Source organism: Erythrolamprus reginae, chromosome 8, assembly GCF_031021105.1.
Source record: "Erythrolamprus reginae isolate rEryReg1 chromosome 8, rEryReg1.hap1, whole genome shotgun sequence".
Classification (NCBI taxonomy): Eukaryota; Metazoa; Chordata; class Lepidosauria; order Squamata; family Dipsadidae; genus Erythrolamprus; species Erythrolamprus reginae.
This window is the reverse complement of record NC_091957.1, coordinates 28,682,271-28,695,534: the sequence shown is the minus strand read 5'-3', so window position 1 is coordinate 28,695,534 and position 13,264 is coordinate 28,682,271. Positions and strand designations below refer to the sequence as shown.

Below are 13,264 nucleotides of genomic sequence, written 5' to 3'. Positions count from 1 at the left end.
TGGCCAAAATAAGAGCTCTTAAAATGATGATTATCCCAAAAATGATGTACTTATTCCAAGTTTTACCAGGTACCTTCCCAGGAGTAAAACTAAAGGAATGGGACAATAAAATGAACTATTGGATTGAAGGAAATAAAAAACCTAGAACAAGGAAACAATGGCTGATTGCCAGAGAAAAAGATGGAGGATCGGGGTGCCCAAATTTAGAATTATATAGAGAAGCATTTCAAATAGAAAGATTAATGGAATTACAATCATTGACAGAAAAGAAGTGGGTGAAACTTGAAAGGGAGATTAACAATGTTAAAAATAAATAGATTTTATTTAAAAAATGGAGTAAAATAGAAATCAATAGATTAGCCGATCCTTTGAAAGCAGCTCTAGATATTTGGTCAAAATGGCAAGGGAAATTAGCAAATAGGAATTCAAAATTATCAACGTTGCATGTTTTGAATATAAATAATGACGTTAATCGAGGTAGAGTTATAAAGGAATTAAATGATAAAGGCATAATGAGAATAGAACAATTATATGAGACAGATGGAAGAGTTAATAGAACTCGCCTCGAATGGTGGTTGGGCCAACAAAAATGGTTGCAGATTAATGCAATATGCAAATATTTGAATAAAACTGAGATTAAAGAAGCATTTTTGAGAGAAGAAAACTGTCTAGAGAAAATACTGAAAGAAAAGATTAATTATTCAAAAGGACAGGCTAGTAAGATTTATAGTATGTTACTACAAGTGGAAGATGAAGTGATTAAAGGCCTAACAAGATACTGGCAAAATGAATTACAGATCAATAAAAACGAGATGGAAGAAGTAGTAGAAAATATATATAAGATAAAGAACACAAGAATTAGAGAGATGAGAAGGAAAATTTTACATAAATGGTACTTTACACCAGTAAAACTAGCACACTTCCAGAGGAAAGGAAAAGGAAACTGCTGGCAGGGTTGCCAAATAAAAGGAGTTTTTATGCATATGCTCTGGGAATGTGTTGAAGTTCAAAAATTTTGGAAGGAAGTACAGAATGAAATTAACAATATGCTAAACATTAATTGGATAATCACGAAAGAATCAGCAACACTAGTTAAACATGGGGAATTACGAGAATTTAAAGAAATCAAAACAGCAGCTTTGGAAAGCACTCAAGCAGTAGTGGTATTGGGGAGGAAGGACAGCAATAAATGGACAATCCAGAATTGGTACTGGTATATGGTGGACCACATCCACTTCGAAATTATGGAAATAAGATTAAATAACTTTGATGAAAATAAATTGGAGAAGCTGATGGCACGATGGAATAAGGTGAAAGATTATATCTTAAGTAGAATATATGACGACAATGTGAAAAATAAACTCCAATCACTTTTTGTATGTAAAGAAATGTAAACCGGAGCCAAGGAAGAAATTGAAATTTACTGTAAATAATTTAACCCCCTAAATGGTGGAGGGGTTTATTGGTGTTGGGCACTTTTTCTTTAAGATTTTTTTGTTTGTTTGTTGTGATAAAAATTTAATTAAAAAAATATTTTAAAAAAACAAACCAAAACACCTGGGAGACATCATTAACTCAGATCTCTCTCAGGTTTTTCTCTCTACTGAGAGAAAAGTCAGTATTAAGGAGCTCATTTCCCAAATACGATCTCAGTATTAAGGAGCTCATTTCCCAAATACGATCTCAGAGAAGGACTTCCATCGTTACCCTGTCTTCTCTATTGGGAAAGATGGTTGGCATTATCCCCATGGCCCGTCTTCACACCAGGGATCTCTAATGGCTTCTTTTACCGTTCCAGAGATCGGGGAACAGCAACTCGACACGCCTCATCACCGTCCTATCCACAGTTTTAAGTTCCCTTACGTGGTGGATCTCCTCCACCCTGGACAAGGGATCTCCATTCAGGTATCCAGACCAATTCACCATCACCACGGATGCCAGCTTATCGGGTTGGGGAGCCCATGCCCAGGGTCTGATAGCCCAAGGCACGTGGTCAGCGGAGGAGGTTTCCAGACCTATCAACTGGCTGGAATTGAGAGCAGTGTACTTGACCCTCAAACAATTCAAACCGCACATCACCAATCAACATGTTCTGATTCTCATGGACAATATAACCACAAAGAGTCATATTTGCAGACAAGGGGGCACCAGGTCCAAGGCCCTGATGGGAGAAGCCCTGAAGTTGGGTCTCTGGGCAGAGTGGCATCTTCACTCGTTAAAGACTGACCACATATCAGGAGTCCTCAATGTACAAGCGGATTGGCTCTCCTGGTCGACTCTAGACCCAGGAGAGTGGAGCCTTCATCCGGCTCTGTTTCAACAAATCTGCCTCAGGCTCGGTCACCCATCGCTAGACCTATTTGCGACCAAGGCCAATGCTCAACTCCCTCGATTCTTCTCCAGGTTCCCATCCTGGGAGCGGAGGCGACCAACGCACTCAGAATCCCTTGACCTCAAGGGCAGTTTTATGCCTTCCCTCCAATTCCAATTCTTCCAGATGTGATCCACAAGATCATCCTCGAGAAGGCCCAGGTGATTCTGATAGCCCCTCACTGGCCACACCGGCTCTGGTTCACAGACCTACATCTTTCCGTCCAGGACCCCTGGCGACTCCCCATTTCGGAGGATATGTTGCAGCAGGGCACCTCTCTCCATCCAGATCCGAAGTGGTTCCACCTCACCGCTTGGCTATTATATGGTGCGACTTAAACCTGTGGGGATATGACCCGGACACTATAGAAATAATTCTAAAAGCCAGAAGAGTGTCCACCAACAGGATTTATGACCATACCTGGTCCAAATTCCACCAATGGTGCTCACAGGAGGATCTATCCCCCCTGTGTATTCCCATCCACAGGATAGTAGCTTTCCTCATGAAAGGGTTCCAGCAAGGCCTTTCATCCAGCACCATCCATCGCCATCTGGCAGCCCTATCTTCGGTCTTAGCAGGGCCTCGCAGACAACCACTCCTCTCCTTTCCGTAAATTCAAGAATTTCTTAAAGGTATTTCTAACCTCAGACCTTCCAGGGTTTATAGATACCCATCCTGGGACTTACTGCGGGTTCTCCATTCCCTTACTCAGGCACCATATGAACCCCTAAGATCAGCATCCTTCAGTTACCTATGTGGCGATAACATCTGCCCAACGCATCTCAGAATTGGCAGCCCTATCCATTCGACAAGAACTATGCCAGTTCCATACGGACAAAGTAGTCCTGCACTTGGACCCAACCTTTCTACCCAAGGCCAGTTCCATGTTCCACAGATCCCAGGACATTGTGTTGCCTTCATTTTGTTCCAACCAAAACCATCATCTTGCGGTCAGATGGCACACCCTAGATCTCACCAGAGCACTGAGAATCTACATCCAACGGACAAGACACATTTGAAGGTCTGAAGCTCTATTTGTGGCCTACCATCCCAGATCCATGGGATCCAAGGTATCTTCAACTGTAATAGGCTGTTGGATCCGAAGGACCATCTCAAAGGCTTATGAGTCAGCTTTCCTCACCATACCTAGAAGTATCACAGCACATTCCACAAGAAGTGCAGCCACATCTGCCGTATGGGCAACTCAAGCTCCATTGGAAGAAGTCTGCAAAGCAGCCACTTGGGCCTCTCCAAACTCTTTCATAAGGCATTACAAAATTGACTCTTATGCTTCAGCAGATGCTGCCTTCAGCAGAAGAGTCCTCCAATCTGTTATCTCTCACGATAGCGAACTAATCCCTCCCTAGGGACTCATCTATTGGGTATGTCCCACATGACTGCTGGACCCGCTCTCTCAGTACGGATAATAGGCGTTGATTGCTTACCTGAATGCCTCTTATTTATTTATTTATTTATTTATTTATTTAGATTTGTATGCCGCCCCTCTCCGCAGACTCTTCTCGTACGATGAGCGGGTACAGCAGTCACTTCCCTCCCTGTATTTCTTTTCTAACTATGGTTATTCCTTTAACCTGTTTTTTTCCTATCATGAGAGTTGAACACTATTGAGCCACCACAATTGAGCCTAAGTCTACGGATTCGCGAATTCTGGGGAAGGGGCGGATCCAGCAGGCTTTTTAAAGACTAGGCTCAGTCCTCGACGGATTGGACAGTGAGCAACCCACGTGACTGCTGTACCCACTCATCGTACGAGAAGAGGCGTTCATGTAAGCAATCAATGCCTATTTACCATAGTCAACTACCATTTTGTAGTCTGCCCAGCACTTCGTATTAACATCAAACTATTTTAGATATTGTAGAATAACTGTTTTTGCTTTTATCTTAATTAATTGTGACTCCCATCACAATTAATTTTTTGATTTGATTTGATTTGACCTCAGGAGCTTATTCTGGCCTATATTCATGTTGCTATAATACTTACTATGGAGTAACTTCAATTGTACTGAATAGGGCTTAAGTCAGAATGGATTTTTAGCCCCGGTTAATTGGATGGAATTCAAATTTCTTTCAAATTGCATATTGTACCACTGCTTAGAATAAACTATCTTTTCTTTTTCATAAAATATTGTATTTTTCTTAAATTTAGCAGTTTCTTCAGTCATGATGAATTGCCTTCTGCTCTTTGTTTTGCAGCAGACATGGAAGAAAATTCTTTACGGCGCAGGGATAAGAGGTTGAGCTTGAACTTGGTAAGTGTTGTTTCCTCCCCTACACACACTTTACGTAGTGGTTTTGGCAGAGGAGGCTTTAAAAAAAATCGCACCAGTTGGCATATAAGTGTAAAAGAAGAAAGAAACATTCCCTGATATGAACTATAACCAAAATTGTCCAAAAGGGGGAGGGATTTCTTTGATAACATTTCACTTCTCATCCAAGAAGCTTCTTCAGTTCAAGAAAGTCCAATTACCCCAAATAATGGTTTCCTTAATTATGGTTTACTGTATAAAGTGCAAGTGACACTGTCAGGTTTGCAGGCCATTCTATGCCACAAGTAAATAAGCCACATTTTATCTTAGAATCTGTGTGGAACAACCCTTGATCGTTTTGTCCTTCTTAGCCCAAGGATTGACAAATCAGCTAGAAGAAGAAACTGATGTCAAATTGGTAGTCAGATGCTCAGAATCTCTGAGACGATAGATGAACATCTTATAATTTTATCTGAAAGGTTTTCAACCCTGTGAATCGGTTTGTGTTCTCTCTCCACCAGTTGCAGTTTGCAAGTGTGCCACTCTTGTCCAGTGTGCAAAGCCATCCAGCCATGGCAACAAAAACAAGAGAAAGAGGAGGTGTCCAGGGCATCATCTGGGAAGGATGATGAGACCCAGATCACCTGCAGCTTACTGCAATGTAGAGTCTGAGAGTAAGGCTAGCAGGGAGGAGTCAGTGGAAGAAGATACCAGGGGTGATGACGAGTTGCTAGATCACACGTAGACCAAAAACCCTAGTGTTCAGTCTGCTGTTACTACTGCCCACAGTGGCCAGTGACCCAGCGCGCCACATAGCACATGCCCTCCAATCACACAGGATTGTTGGGCAAAATCTGGTGGGTGGCTGCTGTTGCCTTCTCCTGCTACTCTGCGTCCCCCTGTTCACCCTCTTGCAAATTTAATTTGTGGCCAATCACAGGGCCGCTTTCTTTCTCTGCCTTTCCTTTTTCTATGCAAGAAAAAGCCACTAGCGCTGTCTCTCAATTTAATTTGTGGCCAACCACAGGGCCACCTTCTTTCTCTGCCTTTCCTTTTTCTGTTTAACCTGAAGCCTCAAGCTGTTACTACTGGTCACAGCGGCCAGAAACCAATAGCGCCACAGAGCGCATGCCCTTCCATCACACGGGATTACTGTGAAAAAGGTGATGCCTGCCGCATATGGTATTGCTGGGCAAAAGCTGGTGGGTGGCTGCTGTTGCCTCCTCCTGCTACTCTGCATCCCTGTTCACCCTCTTGCAAATTTAATTTCTGGCCAACCACAGGGCCACCTTCTTTCTCTGTGGCTCTATTTTCAAAAAGTTTGGGGTTCGGGTTCAGTGACATCACCCGAATTTTATACAAAGTTCACCCGAATCCGCCGAACCCGAACTTTGTCGGGTTCGCCCATCACTATTAATCAGCGGACAGGCCTACTTCCAGAAGACATGGGTCTCCCATCAGAGGAGGCCTTTGAGAAGAAATTGGACAACCCTCTTGTCTGAAATAGTGGAGGGTTTTCCTCCGGAGCAAGGGGCTGAACTTGAAGACCTCCAAGGTTGCTTCCAGCCCTGTTATTCTGTTACTAACTTCTGATCTGCCAATCTCTTCTTCCTGATTGTGCTCACTGTCTTCTCTTCTTTCTCATTTTGTGCAGCCTTGCCGAGTGAGCCCCCTTTACTCCTGCACACCAAACAACTTCGACGACAATTATGTCCCCATGCATCCGAGCTCATCCCTACCTACCACAGGAACTGACTGCACACCTGATGGCTACATTCCCATGAACCCAGGATCGGCTACTTTTGCTCTTGCGGACATTAGCACAGAAAAGCTCACCAGCCCCTTGCCGGAACTCCCCTCTGACTTGGAACCCCCTCCAGTGAACCGGGATCTTAAGCCTCGGATAAAATGTAAGCTCTCCTGGTATTTCTGAATGATCTCCCTAGCAGGTCTGGAGAGGAAGGGGGTATATAGGAACTGGGTTTGTCTAGTTTAATGAAAAGAAGGACCAGGGGAAACATGATAGCAGTGTTCCAATATCTCAGGGGTTGCCACAAAGAAGAGGGAGTCAAACTATTTTCCAAAGCACCTGAGGGTAGAACAAGAAGCAATGGGTGGAAACTTAACAAGGAGAGAAGCAGCTTAGAACTAAGGAGAAAATTCTTGACAGTTAGAACAATTAATCTGTGGAACAGTTTGCCTCCAGAAGTTGTGAATGCTCCAACACAGGAAGTTTTGAAGAAGATGTGGGATAACCATCTGTCTGAAGTAGTGTAGAGTCTCCTGCCCAAGTAGTGGGTTGGACTAGTAGACCTCCAAGGTCCCTTCCAACCTTTGCAACTTTAAGTCTGGAGGACTTCAACTCTTAGAATTTCACAGCCAGCTCTTAAAGTTCTTAAAGTTGCCAAGATTGGATCCCCGGGTCTAAAGCTTGGAAGTTTTTTTTCCCCAAGCACAATTGTCACAGTTGCCTTTAACAAGATTTGTTGAGTTATGAAAGGATTAGTATGATAAGAATTCCAGCATCTGAATTCTTTATGCTTGAGAACCAATTATCCCCAATTATCTCCCAATAATCTCCCAATAATTAACCAATTATTATATGTCTTTTTTAAGGAAGAGACTTTCTTTTTCTAACAGCCTTTTGATGAATTGGCAAAGAGGTGCAAATTCTTCCTTGATAATGGGAGAGTTTGAACTTGGTTGTTGACATAATTTTGAAATTCTTGTCTGGCAACCAACACTGAGAAGATTCAAGACAAAGAATCTTTGCAACAATATACTACCTCTGAAATTATAATTCTAACATTCCTGATAAGTTTCTCTTATTCCACAAATTTGCAGCACTTAACTGAGAATTCTTTCTACATGAGCATCTCACATAGACCGCTTTCCCCAGAGTAGGTACAAAACTCTGGAGCAACTTAATCATTTTGGGCCACATTGGTCCCTTGAATCACTTGACTTGCCCAAATGATGGACTGTAGTACCTTCTCTGGCCTTGATGAAGGGGGTGCTGCAGCTCAGGAAAACCCAAGCCTTGCCTTTGCTTTAGGCAACTCCAAAGAACTTGAAAAGTTTCTTTCTGAAGAATGAGTTTCAGTGATAAACTGATCTTAAAACCTTAAAACTGTTCTGATTAACTGAAGGGCAGAGTTTCTTTCACTAGGGGGCAATAACAGAGTTTTTTCTGTCTTATTTTCTTTTTTATTTATTTATTTATTTTGTCCAATACACAATGATGGTTTTAGTGGGTATATATATAATATACACATAGTAAAATACATGATGAAGGTAAAAAAAAGATTTTTACTCTGATTGTCTCTGGAGGTTCTCTGTCATCCAGGTCATACTTGTCCCAAAGGGCTTTTGCAAGAGGCAACTGTACTTTGCTTTTTTTTTCCTTGAAGACCTTTCGCTTCTCATTCAAGAAGCTTCTTGGATGAGAAGCACAAACATCGCTGAATTTTGTTAATTCTCTTCTAGTTGCGGAAGAGATTCGTAACGCACATTAATCCCAGTAGGACACTGGATAAGCTCTTTGTTTTCCTAACTTGTTTCACATGATAGTTAAAATCCTGGAAAATCAAATCAGAGTAGAAAGAATAAATTCCTTCTAATAGGCCTTAGCTTCTACTGTTTGCAGCATTCATTTCTAATCTCTTATTTAAGCTTCCATTTGATCTCCAAAAGAGATAACGGCAATGGGATGCAGGTACTGATGAAATCCAATTTTTTTTACTACCAGTGCTGTGGGCATGATTTGGTGGGTGTGGTGTGGCTTGGTGGGCATGGCAGGGGAAGGATACTGCAAAATCCACATTCCCTTCCCACTCTTCCCCAGCCAGAGATGGGTTTTGCCGGTTCTCTGAACTACTCAAAATTTCCACTACCAGTTCTTCAGAACTTGTCAGAATCTATTGTATTTCGCTCCTGGATACAGGTAGTCCTTGACTTACAACATTTTAGTCATTTTAGTCACTGTTTGAAGCTACAGTGGTATTGAAAAAAAGTGGTTATGACCATTTTCCACACTTTTTTCCACTTTTCACGCCATTGCAGCATCCCCACAGTCACATGATCAAAATTCAGATATTTGACAACTGACTTATATTTATGATGGTTGCAATGTCTCAGCCAGATTCACTTATCAACCGTGTTACTAACATAACAACCAGGGCCCAAAAGATGTTCCAAATTTGCAGCACTTAACTGAGAATTCTTTCTACATGAGCATCTCACATAGACCGCTTTCCCCAGAGTACGTACAAAACTCTGGAGCAACTTGATCATTTTGGGCCACGTTGGTCCCTTGAATCACTTGACTTGCCTTGATAAAGGGGGCAGCTCAGGAAAACCCAAGTTTTGCCTTTGGGTAGAGGGAAGCAAGATGTAGGCAGCTGGATACCCTTCAGATGGTCTGCATTTCAAATCCCCGCGGAAGTTAGAGTCTGAACCAAGGGTGAAATTCAGCGGATCCTGACAGGTTTCTGGAGAAACGGTAGCGGAAATTTTGAGTAGTTTGGAAAACTGGCAAATGCCACCTCTGGCTGGTCCCAAAGTGAGGTGGGAATGGAGATTTTGCAACATCCTTCCCCTACCATGCCCACAGAACCAGTAGAGAAAAAAAATTGAATTTCACCCCTGTTCCGAACCTTAGGTTGAGCTCCAGGTTGAAGGTCCACAGGCTCAATATTTATTTATTTATTTATTTATTTATTTATTTATTTATTTATTTATCAATCAGTCAATAAATCAATCAGGATTTATATGCCACCCAACTCCAGTGGACTCTGGGCAGCTAACAAGATTTAAAAGTATAAAAGTTACCATATCAAAATAAGAATGTAAAAACAAATAATAGCCCTTCAAGTAACATACACACACTCAGTCATTCATGGTCCCAGGCCTGCCGGAAAAGCCCGGTCTTAATGGCTTTCTGGAAGGCCGGTAGGATAAGGATAGTGCAGATCTCTGGAGGAGGTTAGTTCCAAACGGTTGGAGCTGCCACAGAGAAGGCCCTTCCCCACGGTCCCACCAACTGACACTGTTTGGCAGACGGGACCTGGAGAAGGCCAACTCTGTGGGCCTTTATTGGCCACAGGGAAGTATGGGGTAGCAGGCGGTCCCTTAAATAGACTGGTCCTAAGCCATGCTTTAATAACCAGCACCTTGAATTGTGTCCGGAGACCAACTGGTAGCCGATGCAACTCATGGAGAGTTGGAGTTAAGCGGGTGTACCTTGGTACACCCACTGTGGCTCATGCCATAGTGTGAGCAATAGTGCTTCTTTGTTGTACATAGAGATACTGTATTTCCCTGAAAATAAGACCCTATCTTATACTTTTTTTTAACCCTGAAATAAGCGCTAGAACTTATTGCCATGCACTCGAAAGTCTGATTGGGCTTTTTACCAGGGGAGGTCTTATTTGGGGGGAAACAGGGTAGTCCTCAATTTATCACAATTGAGTCCAGAATTTTGGTCATCACTCAGTGCAGTTATATGTTGAGCAACCACATAGTTCAAACTGCCCATTTTACTACCATTTTTATGATAATCATAAAGCAGACCACTGGATTCCTTAAGCAAAATGTGTGATGCTTAAGCAAATTCAGTTCCCCAATGGGCACATGACTTCAGGAGGCTTCAACTAATCATCAATATGATCCAGTTGCCCGGATTGAAATCAAATCAAATCAAATCAAAACCAGAACAGATAAAATCATTCAAGGAATATACAGTTAAAAATTCTAAAATAAGGTAATAAATAACAGATAAAATCTCTATAAAAACCGCAATTTGGGGTCCAATCTGTCAGTGGCCTAATCAATCAATCCTTAAATTGTGAAGCCCATAATCATTACATTCTAAAATGTAAAAAGGGTAGTAATGCAAAAGAATTTGCTGCATTAGTTAAATAAGTGCCCAGATTTCAATCACATGACCACAGTACTTAATGGTTATAAAAGGGAGTACAAGTCATAAGGCACTTTCTCCAAAGCCTTTGTAAATTCAAACTGTTGCTAAATTGACAGTTGTAAGTCAAGGACTACCTATAGCCAGTGAATCCTATTGAACATGTTCGATTTCTTCCCGTTTTCTGGTGAATCAGATGTTCTCTCTTTCACCCTTAGTCCGACCGCCTCCACTGGACCTGCGAAACCTTTCCACCATCAGAGAACATTCTGCCTTAACCAGGACGTGGACAGTGCCTTAGTAAGTTGAAATGGGAACCTGTTGGAATTTAATTCATGACAAGGGCAGATGGTTCATCTCAACACAGAGGCCTCTGGTAAGGTGGCTTCACTCACTGAAGTCACAGATTAGGTCGACATCTCAAGCCAAGTTGCTGTTTGTCTGGTTTGAGTAATTCACAAAGGATTGGATTCACTTGTTGATTGGATTTGCACCCCGTCTTAACCAGGTGAGAGAAAGATGCAATACATATAGCATGATTTTAAGAAAAAATTTGAAATTCTTACTTTTCCATATTTTTTCTATGAAAATGCAAATTTAACTATCAGTTGGCATTATTTTCTAGTGCCAATCACAACATGGGCCAGCACCTGGATCTGCTCCTTCTGATCCAAGATGGACTAAATAAAAGCTGCCATTTTTCCATTACCAATTTTTGCATTGCCAGTCACAACTCTGTTAGCTATGTGCCATGACTGTATTTAGCAGTCTTCTTCCTATAGGATTACGGGGCCCACTGTGAGGCCAGTGGCTAATACCCACCCTCATACCCGGCCGTCTCAAATCAGCTCCCCCAAAGATTTTCACATTGCCCCCACCCTCCTCGTCTTCCATAAAAGCTTAAAGACCTATTTGTGCCACCAAGCTTGGGGCCATTAGTCCTTTGCCCCCGGCTGACAAATGTAGTATGTTTTGTGATGGGAATGAATGATTTTAAATGTTAGTAGAGTTTAAAGTTTTTCTAATAAAATTAATTAGATTTTTAGATTTGTACATTGTATATTGTTTGCTAAGTTGTGAGCCGCCCCGAATCCTTGGAGAGGGGCGGCATACAAATCCAATCAATCAATAAATCAACCAGCCAACCAGTCAATAAAATCCACAATCAGGTTTTTCAAAGAGTAATGCCAGGTTTTTCAAGAGGAAGGAAAATCAAGGATGAAAACTTCCTTGATCCCATTGCCATGACATTTTAATAAAATCTCTCCATTCCAAAAACTAAACAAGGACCATATTACTAGATGGCATCTTGTAAATATCTAATAAGACCAAGAGTAACAAAGTTGGAGGGGACCTTGGATGTCATCTAGTCCAACTCTCTGCTCAAGCAGTAGTCTATACACGTGATGGCAAACCTATGGCATGTGTGCTACAAGTGGCACACTGAGCCATATTGGTGGGCACACGAGCTCAGGCCAGCACACATGCCTGCACCAGCCAGCTGAGTGTCAGCAAGCAGCCTGTTTCCAGCTCCCAGAAGGGATGGGGAAGGCCCGTTTTTTGCTCTTCCCAAACTCCAGAGCCTTTGTGGGGAGGGCGAAAATGGCTCCCCTCCGGAAGACTTCCAGAGGCCGGAAATGGACCCTTTTCCAACCTGAAACAGCCTGTTTCTTGCCCCCAGAGGGTCTCCAGGGGGGTGGGGAATGCAACTTTTGCCCTCCCCAGGCTCCTAAAAAGGCTCTGGAGCCTGAGGAGAGTGAAAAACAGGTGTGCCATCATGCGCACATGAACCCAAAAATGTTCGTCATCACTGTTCTATACTATTTCAGACAAATGGCTATACAGTTTCTTCTTGAAAGCCTCCATAACTTCTGAAAGCAATTATGAGCTGGGGTGGCGCAGCAGGTAGAGTGCTGTACTACAGGCCACTGAAGCTGACTGTAGATCTGTAGGTCAGTGGTTCAAATCTCATCACCGGCACAAGGTTGACTCAGCCTTCCATCCTTCCGAGGTGGGTAAAATGAGAACTTTTTACCCACTTCAAAAGGATGGAAGGCTGAGTCAACCATGAGCCAGTGATGATAGATAGATAGATAGATAGATAGATAGATAGATAGATAGATAGATAGATAGATAGAGATAGATAGATAGATAGATAGATAGATAGATAGATAGATAGATAGATAGATAGATAGATAGAAAAGATAAGATAAGATAAGATAAGATAATGTTGTGGTTAGCTCTGGCCCAGCTCCTGCTCCAAGGAATGTGCAGGTGGATGTGGGGGAAACATCCACATGCCACAGGCCTGTTTTGCTCCTTATGGAATCTGCCGACGAAGCCTCCTCTGATCAAGGAAGCGTGGGTGACAGGAAAGAGGGGAGTTTGGCAGACAGCCCAGGAGGAGATCAATCATCTGTATCATCCTTGGATTCTGAACAAGAATTAATGACATATCCATGCATGCGTAGAGTGATGCATAGGAGACAACAACTGAAGGATTATTACAAGAGAAAATGAGGCCACCTGGTGGGGCTGCTGTAATTAGTGCTACAGATAAAAGCGCAACCTGGTGTTTTAGGCAGTTTATCTGATTCATTGTTTCGTCAAGACCGTGGTTTTTGTGCTGTTCAAGATTGTGTGTGGACTCTCTGGACTTTAGAATTGGACTCAATTTCCCAGTTATTGGGTGAGCAATTGGATTGCATT

General features: G+C 42.3%; 1 protein-coding gene across 4 annotated transcripts in view; it reads left to right on the top strand.

The window, feature by feature from the left end:
* Positions 1 to 13,264, top strand: part of GAB3 (GRB2 associated binding protein 3) — a 286,700-nt gene that overhangs the window by 238,843 nt on the left and 34,593 nt on the right. For 2 of the 4 annotated variants that reach the window (XM_070759512.1, XM_070759514.1), the window contains exons 5-7: positions 4,589 to 4,641; positions 6,293 to 6,548; positions 10,774 to 10,855. In XM_070759512.1, coding sequence (XP_070615613.1) covers positions 4,589 to 4,641; positions 6,293 to 6,548; positions 10,774 to 10,855 — 391 coding nt within the window. Of the gene's footprint in view, positions 1 to 4,585; positions 4,642 to 6,292; positions 6,549 to 10,773; positions 10,856 to 13,264 lie in introns of all 4 variants that reach the window. The other 2 variants (XM_070759515.1, XM_070759513.1) reach the window with 1 other exon arrangement.